General features: G+C 47.2%; 1 protein-coding gene and 1 long non-coding RNA gene across 2 annotated transcripts; one reads left to right on the top strand and one right to left on the bottom strand.

Moving 5' to 3' along the window:
- Positions 1-588: 588 nt before the first annotated feature.
- Positions 589-20,559, top strand: LOC140715840 (uncharacterized). Its single transcript, XR_012096190.1, has 3 exons — positions 589-795; positions 17,011-17,071; positions 18,555-20,559. It is a non-coding gene; the product is annotated as an uncharacterized lncRNA (long non-coding RNA).
- On the bottom strand, positions 2,547-3,678 carry LOC140715577 (transcription factor SOX-11-like). Its single transcript, XM_073027940.1, has one exon. It carries the CDS (start codon positions 3,612-3,614, stop codon positions 2,568-2,570), a length of 1,047 nt encoding a protein of 348 aa, XP_072884041.1. The 5' UTR covers positions 3,615-3,678; the 3' UTR covers positions 2,547-2,567.
- Positions 20,560-20,856: the final 297 nt, after the last annotated feature.

Raw genomic sequence — 20,856 nt, 5'->3', positions numbered from 1 at the left:
AGAAGAATGGAGGAGGGGGGAAGAGGGATGAACTCATTGAAACCTACCAAATATTGAAAGGCCTAGATAGAGTGGGTATGGTGAGTGTGCTTCCTATGGCGGGACAGACTAGGGCCAGAGAGCACGGCCTCAGAATAGAAGGATGTCCAGATTATGAGGAGTTCCTTTAGCCAGAGAGTGGTGAATCTGAGGAATTCGTTGCTACAGGCGTCTGTGGTAGCCAAATCATTCGGTATATTTATGGCAGACGTTGACAGATTCCTGATTAGTCAGGATTACCGGGAGAAGGTAAGAGATTGGGGCTGGGGAGGAAATGGCTCAGAGACGATGAAATGACGGAGCAGATGAGTTAAATGGCCCAATTCTACTCCTATATCTTAAGGTCTCATCGGCAGTGCTTTAGTAATTTCCTAACCTGCCGAGTCCCTCCAGCGTTCTCTGTGCGTGTTGCTCTGGATTTCCAGCATCTGCAGAATCTCCTGTGGTTCCAATCATCCATTGTCGCTTCGCTCCGTGGGGGAGTGACGCCTTCAACTGGTATAAATGCCGACATTGTACCACGCCAAGTCAAAAGGTCTGAGTTACTGTATCGTGACCGTCAGCTTCCCAGTCGCATTCACTAATTCCTTGGGAAGAAAGGCAGGACCACGATACAACGCATACTGCGCATGCTCTCTAAATGAAATGGTCGAGGAAAATGGATACAAAAACAGATTGGATATTGGCACCGCTGAGCAACGCGGTTCCCTTTTCGGACAGCCCCTCGACAGCTTTGAAGCAATTTCAAACTCAGAGGTATTGGTTAAATATTTAATCTTCTACAACATTAAAAAAAATTAGATTTTGTTCTTTTTTTAAAAATCCAGATTTATGTACAGTACCTTGAATCTGTGGCCAGAGTTTAAAAAAAAGTGTGCGTTATTCAGTTCTGACAACAGAAATATGTTTTTAAAAAAGCCGTTTATACAGGCTACCGAAAAGGAAACTCCGGTAAATCTCTGCTATCACCCGTCCGCTGTTCCACAACCTGGACACACAGGCAACGAAAACTGCCCCTCCCTTTCAGACAGATGACGATGTGCGTTTAATTACAGACCCCAAACATACAATGCACCTCAGGTTAAGGAATGATTCAGTGCATAGCGGAACAGTGCCGGGGTGACAGGGTTTCAACCGCATTCGCGTTGACTCGCGTTGATTGCGACTTGTGTAAACCTTTTTCTTCGCACCCAGTACGTGCGGTTGGCCACCAACACCGAGGTCCTAAAGGGACAATATGGGTGCTGGGCAGCAACTTCCCGACAGCAGGATAACCCTACACCCCACAGTCGGGAAGTCAGGGGATCCCAACCCGGGGTCCATGGCATTTAAAAAAAGGTTGGGAACCCCAGAAGCGGTTAGCAGCTGAGACCAGAGATTTCAAATTCACAGTTAAATTTTTATACATGATCCAAAGCCGGAGGCGAGCTACCAGACTACAGCACAACATCATCCTAGTCGTGATCGCTTCTACACAAATATCGAAACCTGCGTCGCGTGCCTTCCGATCAATCCCCAGCCAACCTTGAACTTCTCCAAGAATGAACGCATTTATTGAGGTATGACACGCCACGACGTTTTAAATCTTCAGAATCATCCCTGTCATGATAGATGTACTGTACTAAATTGGCACAATAAACTATTTTTTTCTCAAATTCATCTACTTTTCACTAATAGTTCCAACCTTTAACTGTATCCACATTGTCTTTGAACCAACCCAGCAAATCCGCGAGCCTTTTTTTTAGACAAACCTCTTCGCCTTCACGTTATCTCCGGGAAGATATCGGACCTTCCTGCGCGTTCTCGTATTCTAACCAGCGTGTCCAAGACATAAAAAATTCACTTTATAATACCACATTAGTTGGTCCGAAAACAACCGATCGCCAAGGCCAACACCAGAAAAGCCCATTTAACCCCACCACCACCCCCTCTGAAAATCCACATCTGATCTAGATTTGATCTGCTCCCCGCAAAGAACCTACGTGGGTCGGGTTAACAGGCTAAAAATCACCAACATGACACTAACTCGTAAAACTAGGACCACAATGAGTCATTTACCTCTCTGTTCCTACACCACACGAAACTACAGTCGCAATCTTCAAACCTTATACTTCCCCTACCCACCCCCCCCACCACCCCTCCTCTGCAAGAATAATCAATCCCGGACCCCTCGGCAATGTCCTCGATGTACCACTCACCCCCCACCCCCCGGAAGAGTTCAACCTGGCGAGGAGCGTTTTTACCTCCTTCCTCTCCCCCCTCCCCATCGTTCACATTCACAGGGGGATGGGGAGCTCCTTCCCACGGGCTGAGGACAACGGCTTCGCCCCGGGGAAGGCTCAAACGAAGAAGAGCCCTTGGCAGGACGAGCTTCCAGCAGGGGGTTGGGGAGGAGAGAGACATCGCTCATCCTCCGGGGAAGAGAATTGCATCCGATGCGTTGGAGCCGGCCGGGAGGGAGAGAGGGGAGGGGGTAGACGGAAGGGGGGGGGGGGGGGAGGAGGCGACGCCCGGCTCGGTCCGTCAACCTAGTAGGAAATATTGGACTCGATTTCCAGCCAGTCTCCTGAGATCATTTTGCGCACCTCGGGGGTCCCGTAGTCGGGGAACTCGAAGTGAGACACCGGGCTGCTGCCGCCCGCCAGAGAGTCGCTGTCCTTGTCCAGGGACAGGTTGCCGCCCGGGCCGGACAGCCCGCCGCCCGCCGCTACGTTCAGGCTCAGGTCGAAGAGCAGCAGCTGTTGGTCGCAGTCGTCGGGCGGCCGGGCGTGGGCGTGGGCGGCGGGCAGCAGCGCCGGGCGCCCGGGGGTCCTGAGCTCCGCGCCCGGTTTCTTGCCGGCCAGGCAGTAGTGCAGCAACTCCTCGGGCTCCTCATCGTCCTCGGGCTCCTCCTCGTCCTCCTCCTCCTCATCCTCCGGCTCGGGCTCCGACTCCAGGTCGGGCGGCTGCGGGCGGCGGCCGCTCGGCCCCACGCCGCCGAGCTGACCCTGCGCCTTGGCACGCTTGGCTTTGGAGCGCTCCAGGAGCTGCTTGGCTTTGTGCGTCCGGCTGTGCTTCTTACCCGGCGGCTTCTTGTGAGGCTTGTTGTCGGAGGCGGGGGCGGCAGCGGCAGAGGAGGAGGGGGCGGCGGCTGTCTCTCCCCGTACCTTCTTCCGCGGTCGGTACTTGTAGTCGGGGTAGTCCGCCATGTGCTTGAGGCGCAGCCGCTCCGCCTCCCGAATAAACGGGCTCTTCTCGGCCTCTTTCAGCATCTTCCACTTCTTGCCGAGCCGCTTGGAGATCTCGGCGTTGTGCATGTCGGGCACCTGTTCCATAATCTTCTTTCTCTCGATTTGCGACCACACCATGAAGGCGTTCATCGGCCGCTTGATGTGGCCGCTCGGCGTCTTGCACCAGTCGGGCTGACAGCAGCCCGCGCCCTCCTCGTCGCCGCGGCCCGGGGTCCCGCTCCAGGGGTTGGGGCTCGAAGCCGCGCTCATGTCGCTGATGCCACTGTCGGCCGCCTCGCCGCGCCCCCCTCCTCCTCCACCGCCGCCGCCCCTCCTGGCCACCCCCGTCTGCTGCTGCTGCACCATCTTCCGAGCCGCCCGGCGGAAGATGCGGCGGCGCCCGCAGCCGCCCCAGCGCCCGGTCGCTGCCTCTCTCGCTCCCTCTTCCCCCCGCCGCCCCAGCCGCCCGTCCGTCCGCCGCCCGCCCCTCCCCCCGGAGTCCGACCCCGCCCACACGTGCACACACGCTCATTGGCCGCTCGCCCTGCAGCCAATCGCCGCGCCGCCGGACAGCCCCCCCTTCCCATCCTTCGTGACGTCAACTGGGCGGGGTGGCCAATCGGCGCGCCGAGAAGCGGCGTGGGCACCGGACTGGGGAGGGGTGGGACAGGATGAGGGGTGGCACTGGGTCTTGTGTGCCCGGGGAGGGGGGAGTAAGGGGAGGCTGGGCTGGGTTGGGCTGCGGTGAGTGGGCTGCCAAGTGGTGTGGGAGCCGGACCCTCGGCCCGGTCACTCCGTGCTGGACAAGCCCTTCAGTCACATCCTTCGTTCTTCCCTGCCATTGATTGTTCCTACAGTCCCCGGCCGTTTCCTCTTCCCATACCCGGCGCCTCCCGTCACTCGGTCCCCGCCCGTCTGCTCCTCCCGTACCCGGCGTCAGCCCTTTCTCCGTCCACACACCAGGGCCGACTCCCTTCAGCCCTAGATCCCATTCTTCTTTTCCCGTACCCGGGATCTACCTTCACTCCATCCCCGACCGTCTGCTCTTCTCGTCCCCGCCGTCTGCTCCTCTCGTACCCGGCGTCTCTCCTCAATCCGTCCTCGTCCGTCTGCTCCTCTCGCACCCGGCGTTAGCCTGTCCGATTTTGTCCCAGATCCGGCCGTCTCAGCCCACCCGCCTCCCCCGCCCCAGCTCCTAATCTTCTTATCCCGTTCCCGGTATTTCCCTCCCCAGGGATCCGGCCCAAAAACATACAGATGCTGGAGAAGCTCCTGGGCGCGGGTCCGGGCGATGAGGTGGTCAGTGGAGACCAATGGACGGTCAACGTTTTGAGATCGAGACCTTTCATCGAGTCCAGATGAAAGGTCTTGACCCGAGCTGGTCAGCTGTCCATTTCCCCTCCACAGATGCTACCTGACCCGCTGAGTTCCTGCAGCAAATCGTGTGCCCATTCAGATTCCAGCATCTGCTGCCTCCGTCTCCTCCCCGCACCGGCCGGGACCTGCCTCTCTGCTTGTTCTGTTGCCCAGCCTCTCCGGTCTAACTAGCATCTTGAATCCATTATCTCTAGAGAAATTCCAGTAAACTCCTGTGAACCCTAGATCTCTGATCAGCAGCCCATATCGCTCTCCTTCACTCACTGGTGTATCGACTCGGCCCGAAATGTCTGCTTCCACTCATCAAAATCAGGCTTATTATCACTGACATATATCGTGAAATGTGTTGTTTTGTGGCAGCAAGGCATAAAAAATATTAAGTTATAATGTAAGAAAAACAAATCGTGCGAAATAGAATAGCGAGGTAGAATTCATGGGTTCGTAGTGTTCCTATAGACCATTCTGATGGCGGAAGGGAGGAAGCTGTTTCTGAATCATTGAGTGTGTGTCTTCAGGCTCCTGTGCCTCCTCCCCGATGGCTGTAATGACAGGAGGGGATGTCCCGGATGGCGGGGGGTCCTTTATGATGGATGCCACTCTTTTGAAGATGTGTGGCGAGGGGTGGTGCCCGTGATGCCCGCTGTGTTTCCCCCGCAGTCTGCGGTATTGCAGTCTCTTCTGCGCCCTCCACTACTCCCAAGGATTAGCGCCCGCAATTCTCTTGGTAACGGCCCAATGAGCGCTTTACGCTGCGTAGACACGAGAGAGAAATCCAGCGCAACACACACAAAATGCTGGGGGAACTCAGCAGGTCAGGCAGCATCTATGAAAATGAATAAGCAGTCAACGTTTCGGGCCGAGACCCTTCATCAGGACGGTTTGTTTATTTCCACAGGCGCTGTTTGACCTGCTGAGTCCCCCCAGCATTTTCTGTGTGGAGCGCTTGGTACAGCAAAGCAGAAAACGTTGGAGGAACTGTGCGGGTCAGGCCGCGTCAGTGAAGGAAAAGGGAACGAAAAATCTCGACCCGAAACGTTAACTGTCCAATTCTCAGTATAGGTGCTGTCTGTCCTGTTTAGTTCCTCCAGCGTTTTGTGTGATTCCAGTATCTGCAGAATCTGGTATATTTTACATAGGTTGACTACAAACGCCATGCTTACGCTCTTTGCCTTAATAAATCTCATGCTCTACCACTGTTATCTTAGCTTGTACCACCACTTTCAAAGACAACCGTTCTTCAGAACAGAGCAGGCTCTTCGGTCCACAATCTTTTCCTGACCCTTCAGCCTACTCCAAAATCGGAGTTGGGTTCAATTCCCGCCGCCGCCTGTTCTCCCTGTGACCGCGTGGGTTTCCTCCGGGTGCTCCGGTATCCTCCCACAGTCTGAAGACGTACCGGTTGGTAGGTTAATTGGTCATTGCAAATTGTCCCGCGATTAGGCTGGGGTTAAATCGGGGGATTGCTGGGCGGCGTGGCTCGAAGGGCCGGAAGAGCCTGTTCTGCACAGTATCTGAATCAATCAATAAACAAACAAACCTCCATCTATCTTTCAACCAGCGTCTCTTAAATGTCCCTGATATATCTGCCTCAGCCACTAATCCATTCCCCTCACTCTTTGCGCCAAAATGGACGCATTCCTGCCGTTTCCTGACACTCGTCCGCTGGAAATCAAAGCAACGCCCACGAAATGCTGGAGGAACTCAGCAGGCCGGGCAGAATGCAGGGAAAAAGAAAGTCCTGAGGAAGGGTCTCGGCCCGAAACGTCGACTGTTTATTCATTCCCATAGATGCTGTCTGGCCTGCTGAGTTCCTCCAGCATTTTGTGTGTGTTGCCAATTTAATTACGTCTTCGGCAGTGTGTTTCCTTCCTCTCAGCTTACCACGCCTTGACCAGACACAGTCCCGGCCTCTGGAGAAGACCAGACGCCCCGCTTCCATCCTATTCATGATACCTGTCGCATGTGTGTTTTAAAAGTCTGATGATAGTCGGGAAACTGGTTTGAGGACTCATCTGAAAATATAAAAAGAAACACGACATTAAAATGATTTAGACTCGGTGGTACAACAGACACCGAGCAAAAATTAGATACCCAGTGTCTGATGGGTGGAGGGGTGGAGATACATCTCTAGCAAAGAAGGTGTAAGGTACTCCTTCCCTCCGTTATCCTGCAGGACACCCTTGGGCAAGGTATAGAATCTGCCCCCCCCCCCTCCGATCAGGGTCACGTGAAGCCACGGGAGCAGGTGATGGATGGTCGTACCAGCAGCCGGTGCACATCACAAGTCCTGGTTATGTGACCACTGACACCAGGCAGATAATATCTGAAGAGTATTGATAATGGCTGGAGTCACCCATCTTGTAAAGACACTGCCCAGAAGAAGGCAATGGCAAACCACTTCTGTAGAAAAATTTGCCAAGAACAATCATGATGGTGGAAAAACCATGATCGCCCAAGTCACACGACACACACACATAAGGAACGAACGAGTTTAAAGCCCCGTTGTTGGGCAGACCGCCGGAGCAGACCGGGTAGGAAGGAAGTTGTGACCCCGCGCAAGTTCATTACTTCTTGAGGCCTCCCTTGGTCGGGGTCGACCCTGGATGTTGCGTCCCAGCTCTCGACGAGATACGCGAGCTAGGGCAGAGAGCAAACATTTGCCCCTGCAACAGGCTCCCGCTCTCCACACCTCTGACCATCCATAGGAACGGTCTGGCGGCGTTGCAGTCGAGATAGGACGGCCTCAGGGATTCCAGCTCCGGATTCTTCCCTCAGGGGTACTCCCGAAGCTTTTCCCCATGGGTGGGTGTGGCCACCAGGTAGCGGAGGTTTGAGATCAGAGTTTTCCTTCTCCTAGATGAGCTGTCAACCGCGACTGAGAGCCCCATCTGTCCGAAGCCATTGGTTTTAAAGGCCGGTAACCCTCCTTTACCCCTTCTTCTGTCAGTAGAAACGGTTCCACTGCGCTTAGGAACTAAGCCGTACATGAAGGCCAGGAGCTGGACTTGGTTGTCAGAGGCTATTTGAGTCGCACGCCTTTGGGAGTATTAATGGGCAGAGGGACCCTGGCCCCATTACCACCCTCGACTATAACAACCTGAAGGAACCCAGTGCATTATTACGCTTTTACATTAATGATAGACGCCAAGACGCCTATCCTTGCCAATTTGATCCTCTTGGTCATCCCTGGATTTAATCACCCCTCTATTGCCTACCGAACTTCCGCTGATGAGATCTAAACTCTTGAATTCCCTCCCGAAATCCCTTTACATTTTCCTTTCAACGTCTTCCTTTTCCATTTACGAACTTGACTATGGGTTTGGTTATCTCTAAAGTAACCAAATGAGATGCTTTATCTATACTATCCATTCATCCATCCAACCAGCGCAATAACAATTCTTTCCTGTCCAAGGATCCCGCGCCGACCAATTACACCCTTCTGGCCAAACTTTGTTGACACTTCTCTGAAGTACCTCAGCCCGTTCGAGCACGTTAAAAGCGTAGAGAATTGTTCGTATTAATTCACATAAAGAAAGCGGCAGCAGCCGCGGCGTTCGTTTTAATCCGGATCACATGCGGATTGTGTGAGGTGGAACCAGTGTCGGTGATGGAGATTTAATCAGGTCTGGGTCAGTTATGACACCGGGACCTCTAATACGGAAAGGCTATTCCCACACCAAAGAATTCCTTTCAAACTGCTGAGAATGATCGTATGGGCTGTCAGCGCTTCCTGAGATCGGAAGCCGAATTATACTGCAATTACTTTTTACTACTCCAGCCCGAGATTCACACGAGCGGCGTTGAACAGGAGAAAATATGTACCCGCATCTGAATCTTCTAATGGTGTAGCACCAGGAACTTCGCGCACAATTGGCTTTTCAGAGGGAGAATTAAATGGTATTTGTTAAACTAACATGGCATAAAGTAACTATACTCCGCTTTAATGTTCAAAGCTTCATGGTGTCCATTTCAGTTCTCAGTTTTCTTTTAAACTTTTGTTTCAAACAAGTGAGCGAGTCACCTGGCTTCCCTGTCTCCGATTGGCTCCTGCTCTATAACGCATAATGTAGAAAAATAAATTTAAAGAATGAGTGACGTCATTGTTGAATAATTTATTTTTGTGGAATGCGCTACTCTCAAAAGAAGTGATAATTTGAGTTTATTCCAGAACGGACCAAACTTAATGTTCCCAAGTACTTTTAACGATCTGGCCGAGGGTTAATTATTATTTAGACATGGTCATTACCGGCTACCGGCCACCCATGTGACCAGTCCGTACGCTTTTGGACTGTGGGTGGAAACCGGAGCACCCGGGTCAAACCCACGTGGTCACGGGGAGAAGGCACTGGCAGCGGTGGGAATTGAACCCAGGAAAAACGTTTTCCGACGCTGGAAAACGTCACTCTAACCGTTACGCTGCCGTACCACTCCATGAGGCGTTGCTTCAAAGAAAAGTTTGCCCAACTAGATCCGTGTCTCACAAACAGGAGCAAATCTGCAGGTGCAGGAAATCAGAGCAACGCTCACAAAATGCCGGAGGAACTCAGCAGGCCAGGCAGCTTCTATGGTCCTGATGACGGATCTCTGCCCATAGGTGCTGCCTGGTTTGTGTGTATTCCTTTGCTGAATAGAGGCCAGTCTTATTTCCTTGCTACATAAGCGAATTCTGGCCTCTGCTTTAGGCTTGACGTTGCTCAGCCGGTTTGCTCTCCCGGGTCACTCACGGTAGCTCAGAATGAAAAATGATGTTATTGAGAATGTGAGCGGCTGGTTAGGGGAGACGCTGAGTGATCGCTCTCTCTTAGGTGGGATAAACTTGGAAGAAAGGATCAGGGGTCTGCAAGAAGACATTAGTCATGGAACTGGAATGTTCTCAGAGGATGCTGGGTCATCAAATATATTTAAAACGGACCTTTGACCTAAGGGAATTAGGCAGATGGAAACTGGGGTTAATGTGAATGAAGCACAACATTAGCCTTGTTCTTGCTGACAGGTTGCATAGTGGACTGATATGGAAACACCAATGCCCAGGAACAGAAAAAAAAAACCTACAAAAGGTAGAGGGTACAGACCAGCCCATCACAGGAAAAAGCCTGCCCACCACTGAGTATATTTACTAGGAGAGCTGCCACAGGAGACCAGCTTGCATCATCAAGGACCCCCAGCATCCAGGCCAGGCTCTCTTCTCACTATTACCATTGGGTAGGAAGTACAGGAGCCTTAGGTCCCACACCACAAGGTTCAAAAACAACTACTACTCTACAGTCATCTGGCTCAAGTACAAGTTTATTGTCATCTGACTATACTGTACATATACACAAGCAACTGGAATAAGGCTCCTCAGGAGCAAGGTCCAGTTTATTGTCATCTGCCTGGACATATATACAACCAAACCAAACAACGTTCCTCTGGACCACAGTGCACCCACAAAACATATATCACACACAGCACAGAAAACAAAATGTTACCATAAGTAAGTTAATAAAATATAATTCAAAAATGCATGTAGCACACCTCACAGGTAAACAGTAATCAGCTCACTGTCCCAGTGATGAGACCTCAGTGGTGGCAGGGTCTCACAGTCTGAAGGAAGAAGCTGTCACCCAGTCTGGCAGTCTTAGTCCTGATGCTCCTGTACCTCCTTCCTGATGGTAGTGAGTCAAAGAGATTGTGGGATGGGTATGAGTGATCCTCAACAATGCTTTGGCCCCTACATATGCAATACTCCTAGTAAATGTTTTGGGAGTTAGGAAGGCAGTTGAGAAGAAGGACCGCAAAGGTAGTAATCTCGGGATTACTGCCTGTGCCACGCGACAGTGAGAGTAGGAATGAAATGAGGTGGAGGATAAATGTGTGGCTGAAGGATTGGAGCAGAGGGCAGGGATTCAAGTTTCTGGATCATTGGGACTTCTTTTGGGGCAGGTGTGACCTGTACAAAAAGGACGGGTTACACTTGAATCCTAGGGGGACCAATATCCTAGTGGGAAGGTTTAATAGAGCTGTTAGGGAGGGTTTAAACTAATTTGGCAGGAGATGGGAACCAGAATGATGGAGCGGAGGAGAGGGAAAACAGAATTAGATCTAAGGTAGTGAGCAGTAAGGATGTCAGGAAGGACAGGCAGGTGATGGAGCAAATTTGCAGTGCAATCAATGCAAAAAATACCAAATACTGGACTTAAGGTGTTATACTTAAATGCACGCAGCATAAGGAATAAGGTGGATGATCTTGTTGTACAGTTACAGATTGGCAGGTATGATATTGTGGCCATCACTGAGACGTGGCTAAAGGATGCATGTCTCTGGGAGCTGAACATCCAAGGATACACAGTGTATCGGAAGGATAGGCAGGTAGGTAGAGGGGGTGGCGTGGCTTTATCAGTAAGAAATGATATTAAATCATTAGAAAGAGTTGACATAGGATCGGAAAGTACAGAATCTTTATGGGTTGAGCTAAGAAATCGCAGGGGTAAAAGGACCCTGATGGCAGTTATCTACAGGCCTCCAAACAGCTGCAGTGATGCGGACTACAAATCACAACAGGAAATAGAAAAGGCTTGCCAGAAGGGTGGTGTTATGATAATTGTGGGGGATTTTAACATATGAGTGGATTGGGAAAATTAGGTCGGCACTGAATCTCAAGAGAGAGAATTTGTAGAATGTCTACGAGATGGCTCTTTAGAACAGCTTGTTGTTGAGCCTACTAAGGGATCGGCTGTACTGGATTGGGTATTGTGTAATGAACCAGAAGTGATTAGAGAGATTGAGGTGAAGGAACCCTTAGGAGGTAGTGATCACAACATGATTGAGTTCACTGTGAAATTTGAGAAAGAGAAGCCGAAATCCAATGTGTCTGTATTTCAGTGGAGTAAAGGATATTACAGTGGCATGAGAGAGGAACTGGCCAGAGTTGACTGGAAAGGGGCACTAGCGGGAAGGGCGGCAGAGCAACAGTGGCTGGAGTTTATGCGAGAAGTGAAGAAGGTGCAAGACAGATATATTCCAACGAAGAAGAAATTTTCGAATGTAAAAAGGATGCAACCGTGGCTGACAAGAGAAGTCAAAGCCAAAGTAAAAGCAAAGCAGAGGGCATACAAGGAAGCAAAAATTAGTGGGAAGACAGAGGATTGGGAAGTTTTTAAAAGCTTACAAAAGGAAACTAAGAAGGTCATTAAGAGGGAAAAGATGAACTATGAAAGGAAGCTAGCAAATAATATCAAAGAGGATATTAAAAGCTTTTTCAAGTATATAAAGAGTAAAAGACAGGTGAGAGTAGATGCACTTAAGGACTGATAGAAAATGATGCTGGAGAAATTGCAATGGGAGATAAGGAGATGGCAGAGGAACTGAATGAGTATTTTACATCAGTCTTCACTGAGGAAGACATCAGCAATATGCTGGACATTCAAGGGTGTCAGGGAAGAGAAATATGCGCAGTCACAATTACGACAGAGAAAGTACTCAGGAAGCTGAATAGTCTAAGGGTAGATAAATCTCCTGGACCAGATGGAATGCACCCTCATGTTCTGAAGGAAGTAGCTGTGGAGATTGCAGAGGCATTAGCAATGATCTTTCAAAAGTCGATAGATTCTGGCCTGGTTCTGGAGGACTGGAAGATTGCAAATGTCACTCCGCTGTTTAAGAAGGGGCAAGGAAGCAAAAAGGAAATTATAGACCTGTTAGCTTGACATTGGTGGTTGGCAAGTTGTTGGAATCGATTGTCAAGGATGAGGTTACGGAGTACCTGGAGGCATATGACAAGATAGGCAGAACTCAGCATGGTTTCCTTAAAGGAAAATCCTGTCTGACAAACCTAGTGAAATTTTTTGAGGAAATTACAAGTAGGCTAGACAAGGGAGATGCAGTAGATGTTGTGTATTTGGATTTTCAGAAGGCCTTTGACAAGGTGCCGCACATGAGGCTGCTAAACAAGATTAGAGCCCATGGAATTATGGGAAAGTTACATACGTGGATAGAGTGTTGGTTGATTGGCAGGAAACAGAGTGGGAATAAAGGGATCCCATTCTGGTTGGCTGCCGGTTACCAGTGGTGTTCCACAGGGGTCCGTGTTGGGGCTGCTTCTTTTTACATTGTATGTCAATGATTTGGATTATGAAATAGATGGCTTACTGGCTAAGTTTGCTGATGATACAAAGATAGGTGGAGAGGCTGGTAGTGCTGAGGAAACAGAGAGTCTGCAAAGAGACTTGGATAGATTGGGGGAATGGGCAAAGAAGTGGCAAATTAATTACAATGTCGGAAAGTGTACGGTCATGCACTTTGGTAGAAGAAATAAACGGGCAGGCTATTATTTGAACGGGGAGAGAATTCAAAGTTCTGAGAAGCAACGGGACTTGGGAGCCCTTGTGCAGGATACCCTTAAGGTTAACCTCCAGGTTGAGTCGGTGGTGAAGAAGGTGAATGCAATGTTGGCATTCATTTCTAGAGGAATAGAGTATAGGAGCAGGGATGTGATGTTGAGGCTCTATAAGGCACTGGTAAGAACTCACTTGGAGTACTGTGTGCAGTTTTGGGCTCCTTATTTAAGAAAGGATGTGCTGACATTGGAGAGGGTTCAGAGAAGATTCACTAGAATGATTCCGGGAATATGAGGAACGTTTGACCGCTCTTGGAATGTACTCCTTGGAGTTTAGAAGAATGAGGGGGGACCTCATAGAAACATTTCGAATGTTGAAAGGCATGGACAGAGTGGATGTGGCAAAGTTGTTTCCCATGGTGGGGGAGTCTAGTACGAGAGGACATGACTTGAGGATTGCAGGGCGCCCATTCAGAACAGAGATGCAAAGATTTTTTTTTAGCCAGAGGGTGGTGAATCTATGGAATTTGTTGCCACGGGCAGCAGTGGAGGCCGGGTCATTGGGTGTATTTAAGGCAGAGATTGATAGGTATCTGAGTAGCCAGGGCATCAAAGGTTATGGTGAGAAGGCAGGGGAATGGGACTAAAGGGGAGATTGGATCAGCTCATGATGAAATGGCGGAGCAGACTCGATGGGCCGAATGGCCGACTTCTGCTCCTTTGTTTTATGGTCTTATGGTCTAAATGTCACAAATAGTGGGAGGGAAATGCCAGTGATCCTCTTCGTGGTTTTACTGTCCTCTGTGGGGTCTTATGGCCCAATACCTTGCAGCAGCTTCTGTACCTCACAATGATGCAGCCAGACAGGGCCCTCTCGATGGTGCTCCTGTAGAAAGTCGTTAGAATGAGGGCAGGGAGCCTTGCACAGCTCATTCTCCTCGGAAAGTGCTGACTATTAAAGAGGTGTTGTGGGTCCAGGCTAGATCGTCCATTATGTGCACATCAAGGAACCCTTCACTCTTTCCATGGCAGAACCGTTGATGTGCAATGGATAGAGGTTCTAGACCAGTGTGGATAATTTCAATCACCTCAATGCTGAAAAGACTCCACAACCTACAGATACTTTCAAAGACTCTACAACTCATCCTCTCAGTATTTTTTTTAACTTTCTTATTATTTGCTCCATTTGTCTTCTTTGACACATTCACAAAATACTGGAGGAACTCAGCAAGTTTTCAACATCCGTGAAAAAGAGTAAACAGTCAATGTTTTGGGCCAAGACCCATCACCAGAAATGATGATGGAGACTCTTTTCCAGAGGTGTTCCATGACCTGCTGAGTTCCTCCAGAATTTTATGTGTGTTGTTTCGGATCTCCAGCATCTGCAGACTTCCGCATGTTTAAAATTGTTCAATCCTCCTGACGAAGGGCCTCGGCCTGAAACGTTGACTGCTTATTCTTTTCCATAATTGCTGCATGAACTGCGGAGTTCTTCCAGCATTTTTTGTGTGTTGCTCTGGATTTTCAGCATCTGCAGATTTTATTGCATTACTTTTATACATTAGTTGTTTGTCAGTTTCTGTTTATGTATAAATTTTCATAAACTATACTGTATTTCTTTATTTTCCTGTGAATGTCTGCAAGAAAATGAATCTCAGGGTTGCATATCATGACACAGGGTGCCTGTAAGCAGTATACACCCCATTAGGAAGTTTTCATGTTTTATTGTTTTACAACCTTGAATCATAGTGGATTTAATTTGGCTTTTTTTCTCTGATCAACAGGAAAAAGACTTTCATGTCAAAGTGAAAACAGATCTCTACAAAGTGACTAAATTAATTACAAATATAAAACACAAAATAATTGAATACATATGTATTCACTCCCCACCCCTTTAATATGCACACCAAATCACTGTTGCAGCCAATTGGTTTTAAAAGTCACATAATTAGTTAAATGGAGATCTGTTTTTGGTGACCTGTTTGCAGTCACGGTGCTTGTAGTAAAAATAGACTTGTAACTGAAAGGTTCAACTGCTGGTGAGTCAGTATCCTGGCAAAAACTACACCATGAAGACTAAAAAACACTCCAAGCAACTCCAAGAAAATGTTATTGAAAAGCACAAGTCAGGAGATGAATACAAGAAAATTTCCAAGTCACTGAATATCCCTTGGAGTATAGTTAAGTCAATCATCAAGAAATGGAAAAAATATGGCAGGCCACCCTCAAAAACTGAGTGGCCGTGCAAGAGGGTGATTAGTGAGGGAGGCCACCAAGAGACCTATGACAACTCTGGAGGAGTTACAAGCTTCAGTGGCTGAGATGGGAGAGACTGCACATACAACTGTTGCCTGGGTGCTTCACCAATCGCAGCTTTATGGGAGAGTGGCAAAGAGAAAGCCACTGTTGCAAAAAAAAAACTCACGTGAAATCTCGGCTAGAGTTTGCCAGAAGCCATGTGGGAGACTCTGAAGTCAGCTGGAAGAAGGTTCTATGGTCTGATAAAACCAAAATTGAGTTTTTTGGCCATCACTCTAAACAGTGTCAAAAAAAGCCAAATAAATGATATAACATGAAAACTTCCAAGACGGGTAAATACTCCTTATAGGCACTGTATATGTATGTACTTTGATAGTAAATTTACTTTGGCTTTGAATGATAGAGGAAGTCTGTGGTGCCAAAAAGCCATTAAGGGCTTCCTTGAGGCAATATATGGAACCAGACAGATTCTGGGGTTCCTTAGGGTCTGGTTTCTGAGTGATACAGTACGTGAGTGGCCTGATCATTTCTAATAAGTTCAAGTTCTTTTGCTTGATCTACTACTGGGCATGACACAGTAGTGTAGTAGCCAGTGCAACAGTTCACAGCACCAACGATCAGGGTTCAATTCCCACTGCTGTCTGTGTGGAGTTTGTACGTTCTCCCTGTGACTGCGCGTGTTTCGTCCAGGTGCTCCGGTTTCCTCCCACATTCCAAAGATGTACCAGTTAGGGTAAGTGAATTGTGGGCATTCTATGTTGGTGCTGGAAGCATAACAATACCTGCGACTGCCCAGCACATCCTCCGACTGTGTGCTCGTTGCTGTATATGACACATTTCACTGTATGTTTCGATGCTTTGATGTACATGTGACGACTAAAGCTGATCTAATTATATTCATCAGTGAGGCTGCCTTGCGAATCCATGAGGAAAGTATAGGAGAATGCAAGCGGCCCAACAGGAGAAATATTAGTGTCTTTTTCTGCACATAAATCAGATTGCTCTCCATAGGTCTCAAACATGAGAAAATCTGCAGATGCTGGAAATCCAAAGCAACTCGCACAAATTGTTGGAGGAACTCAGCAGGCCAGGCAACATCTATAGAAAAGAGTAAACAGTCGACGTTTCAGACAGAGCCCTTCATTGGGGCTGGAAAGAAAGAGGTCAGCTCCTTCACCTCCCCTTGTTTCACCTATCACCTCCGTCCTTGTACTTCTTCCTCCCCTCCCCCCACCCTCTTACTCTGACTTCTCTTTCGTTCCGGTTCTGATGAAGGTCTCGGCCTGAAGCATTGACTGTTTACTCTTTTCCATAGATACCGCCTGGCCTGTTGAGTTGCCCTCACAGGGTACTGGGACTTGAGAAATGTTTGTGGAGTTTTGTGGGTGGGGGTTGGCTGTCTGTTCCCCTGGGTGCCGTGTCTAATTGGAAAGCTGGGAGAAGGGGGTGAACACATCATGGAAACAGCCAAGTTTTCCTTTCCATCTAAAGTTTCTTGCTGGCGTCCCGCTGATGTGCTTCTCCTCCATTCAATTATCTTTTTATTGTATTTTGTTTAATTACAGAGTGCCCCAGAGGGAAGTAAAAATATAATTTCAGTTGTACATATAAACCACATAATCATACTGTTCTGTTGGATATGTGCCATATTGTTTAATGTCTTCATAACCATTCTATTATCCTCATGACAGCCAGTGCTTACAATACAATGAAGATTAAAATTAAATACAATTATTTCGCTGGATGTGTGACATGTGTTGCAAATTCTCTTTCCTATTTCAAATATTTATGCCAATATTCCTCACTGTTTAGTTGATTCTGCTATCCCATGTTGGGCATCTGTCTCAGAGATTGTGTTCAATGCTTCCTCCAGGTAAGAGAAAGTTTCACCTGTTCCAGGGTAACATTTTGCTCAACAAATCTATATTGCAACTTGTGTAGATGTTGATGGAATTGCATTTCTGGGGGGTGGAGGAAAGGGGAAACGGATGTTTAATGCAGACTTGTCATGTTGAGTGGTCATCAATGGTTACTCCCTGTGCCAGCTGCGACATCGGTTTCTAATCTCTCTCACACACACACACACACACACACACACACACACACACACACACACACACACACACACACACACACACACACACACACACACACACACACACACACACACACACACACACACACACACACACAATGCTGGAGAAACTCATCAGATCAGGTAGCATCTATGGAGGGGAACAAACAGTCGATGTTTTGGGCCAAGACCCTTCATCAGGACTGGAAAGGCAGGGGGCAGCAGCCAGAATAGGAAGGGGGGCGGAGGAGGAGTACAAGCTGGTGGGTAATAGGTGAGATCAGGTAAGGGGTAAGGTGGGTGGGTTGGGGAGGGGGGAGAGGGGATGAAGTAAGAAGCTTGGAAGTGATAGGTGGAAGAGGTAAAGGGCTGAAGAAGAAAGAATCTGATAAGAGAGGAGAGTGGACCATGGGAGAAAGGGAAGAAGGAGGGGACCCAGGAGGTGATAGGCAGGTGAGAGGAAGAAAAGGGATAAAAAGATAACCAAAGTTTAATAAATTTCATTATCAAAGTACATATATATCGCCAAAAAAATCCTGAGATTCACTTTCTTCCAGGCCAACTTCTATAGAAGTTTGTCAACATTTTAGAAGTCATGACGAATCTCCACAAACTCCTAAGGAAGTAGAGATGTTGTGTGCTTCCATCTCCTTTGTGGAATGGAGAATGGAGAAAAAGAGAGAAGGGAGAGAGCGGAGAAATTACCAGAAGCTAGAGAAATTGATTCTCCAAGAGGACCACTATGTTGTGGTTTGGAGGCTTGTATGTCTCGATGAGCCTGTAAACTATGTTGGCTGGAGGCAGGGCTTTATGCTTTGGCTCTTGGCAGAGTCACCCATGCCGAAAAGGTGAGAGGGAAGAGGCCAGACTAAGAGGAGTCCACTGGTTCTCCAGGTTGGGAGCTTCAGCTCAGGATTAACAACTCTGACTGGTAGAACAAAATTCTTATGCAAACAGCAATGAACAGTCCTTCTACTTCTGAGTCTCCCAGGCCAGATGCCTTAAATGCCAACGGCATAATGGGCACTAAGTAAGAGAAATCATTGTTTGATTGGTCGAGACTTGAAATCCTTTAGATGAGGACAAACGCAGCTCTGCCTTGCCATATAGCAGACATTATTTGTAAGCATAAAGTGACTTCTGAGGCTAATTTGTGTACAGTCAACTGAAATATTGTCAGATTGAAATCCATATGCCTTGAGCATGAAATAGTGACTTTGGATTTGCTTTTCTCATTTATACTCATTGTTTTTTTTTCTCTCTGTGACTTTTCTTCTTTCAGTTCTGGCCTATAACATCCAGATCCAATTGGACCATTGGGAAATGATGATCAGGTTCCATTTAAATAAATATCTCCACATACACAGACTCAGAACAGCTCTCTACTTCTGTCTGGGCTAAATACAAGAGAGTTCTGTCCAGGGTTGTATAATTGTTCTCTCATTATGCAAGCAGGCTGCATTAGGCTAGATTGGATGATTGGATTTTTAATATCAAGGGCACTGTATCCCACACAAATTGGAACCCTGATGGGAAATCTCCTCCACTTCCTCCTCCAAGAACTTCCTCCTGATCAGCTGTATCTCCACATGACGTCTGTGTGTTGTATAGCATCTCATTACACATTTTAATCCTGCTCCACCATCCTAACTTCTTTAAACAAGCTTTCCAAATCCTACATGTATGTATAAAAAGAGCTGATAATGGATAACACTGGACAGCAAAGATTTTGCTTCCTGAATACTTTTGGGTGTATCTTATGGATTTTGATCCACTAATCATGAAAATCCCTAAAATTTGAAATCGTCTATATTTGTTGCTTCAAGTCAGAATAACTGATGCCAAGATTAAGGCAGGCATTTTTATTGGTCTACAAATCAAAACAGGTCATCAATGACAGGCAGTTTAAAGAACTTCTGGTAGGACTGGAGAAAATTGCATGGAAAGCATTCAAGGATGTTGTTGAAACTTTTCTTGGCAGCTACAGAGCACCAAACTATGTGCAGTTGGACGACAACATGCTTCAAGCACACAAAACCATGAACTGCAACATGCCACTAAAGATTCATTTTCTGCATTCCCATTCAGACTTCTTCCCTGCAAATCCTGGTGCTGTCAGTGACGAGCATGGTGAAAGGTTTCACCAGGACATTGTAGTCATGAAGAGACTGTATCAGGGTAATTGGAATCCATCAATGCCGGCTGATTATTGTTGGACACTTAAATGAGAAGCCTCAGACACTGAGTACAAATGTAAATCATCAACAAAACACTTTTAGCTTAGTTGAACTATTGCAAGGCAATTAAACGTATTACATTCAATAGAAGTAAATTTCTTGTTTCTCCAAATTCCTATCTGATACAAGTAGTCTGAAATTATATTTGTGTTCAGCTTCAAGTGAACTATCATAAACAAAAAGAAAATTCTGACGAAGCAATGCTTTCAAAAAAATTTGTTGTCCAGTGTAATGAGACCGTGTATTCCATCGACACATAAAAGTACAATAGTTTGTTCATGACTGAGTTATGGACACATTTCTTCAATACACAATTCCACATTCATCAATCCCAGTCAGCTTTTGTTTGTTCTGTGTAACGGATCGGTATTGAGAATGCACCTCACTACCTTGAATGTTCAAAACACAGAGTGATTTTGTTGTCACATAACTTACACGTTGCTGTATGTATTTATTCAGGGATACGGTGCAGAACAGTCCCTTCCTGTCTTTTCAATCACACTGCCCAGCAACTCCCGATTTAACCCTAGCCTAATCACGAGACAGTTTACAATGACCATTTAACCTACAGACTGGTAAGTCTTTAGATTGTGGGGGGGGGAGCCAGAAGACCCAGAGAAAACCTGCCCAATCCACAGGGAGGACATACAGACTCCTTAGAGGTGACATCGGAATTGAACTCTGAACCCTGACACCCCAAGCTGTAATATGTCATGCTAACCGCTACATTACCGTGGTGCATGTATTATATATATAAACAGCAGAGCACCCTTCTGAACAGACTCATTCAGCTCTGCTGTCACAAGGACCGTTACAGAAAATCTTTCCTACCAAATGCAATAAGCGTTTACAACAGTTCATCTCTGTGCAACAGGAGAACACACATCATAATACAATAGTCTCTGTGTAATTATTTTGTACATTATTAGTGCACATTATTGCAAATTATTGCACATTGGTAAATTATTATTCTGTATATTATTATTCTGTACTTTATTATTAATTAAGTCTGCACACTGCTAAGTGTGTTTTTAAATGTTGATGCTGTAACACGGGATTAATAAAGTACATATTCTTCTTCTTCTTATTATTATTATTCCCTGAGATTCATTTTCTTGCAGGCATTCACAGTATACCAAAGAAATACAATAGGATCAATTAAAAAACTACACACAAAGACTGACAAACAACCAAAGTGCAAAAGAAAACAGTGAAAATACAAAATAATAAATAAATAGTTAGATAGATAGATAAATAAATTGATTATACTGAGAATATGAGTTGTAGAGTCCTTGAAAGTGTGTCTGTAGGTTGTGGAATCAGTTTAGGGTTGAGGTGAGTGAAGTT

Source organism: Hemitrygon akajei, chromosome 24, assembly GCF_048418815.1.
Source record: "Hemitrygon akajei chromosome 24, sHemAka1.3, whole genome shotgun sequence".
NCBI classification, from domain to species: Eukaryota; Metazoa; Chordata; class Chondrichthyes; order Myliobatiformes; family Dasyatidae; genus Hemitrygon; species Hemitrygon akajei.
This window is presented reverse-complemented; position numbering and strand designations above follow the sequence as displayed.

What these genes read in the sequence shown, in the direction of transcription:
- LOC140715577 (XM_073027940.1), bottom strand. Translation starts at nt 3,614, where the DNA reads ATGGTGCAGCAGCAGCAGACGGGGGTGGCCAGGAGGGGCGGCGGCGGT.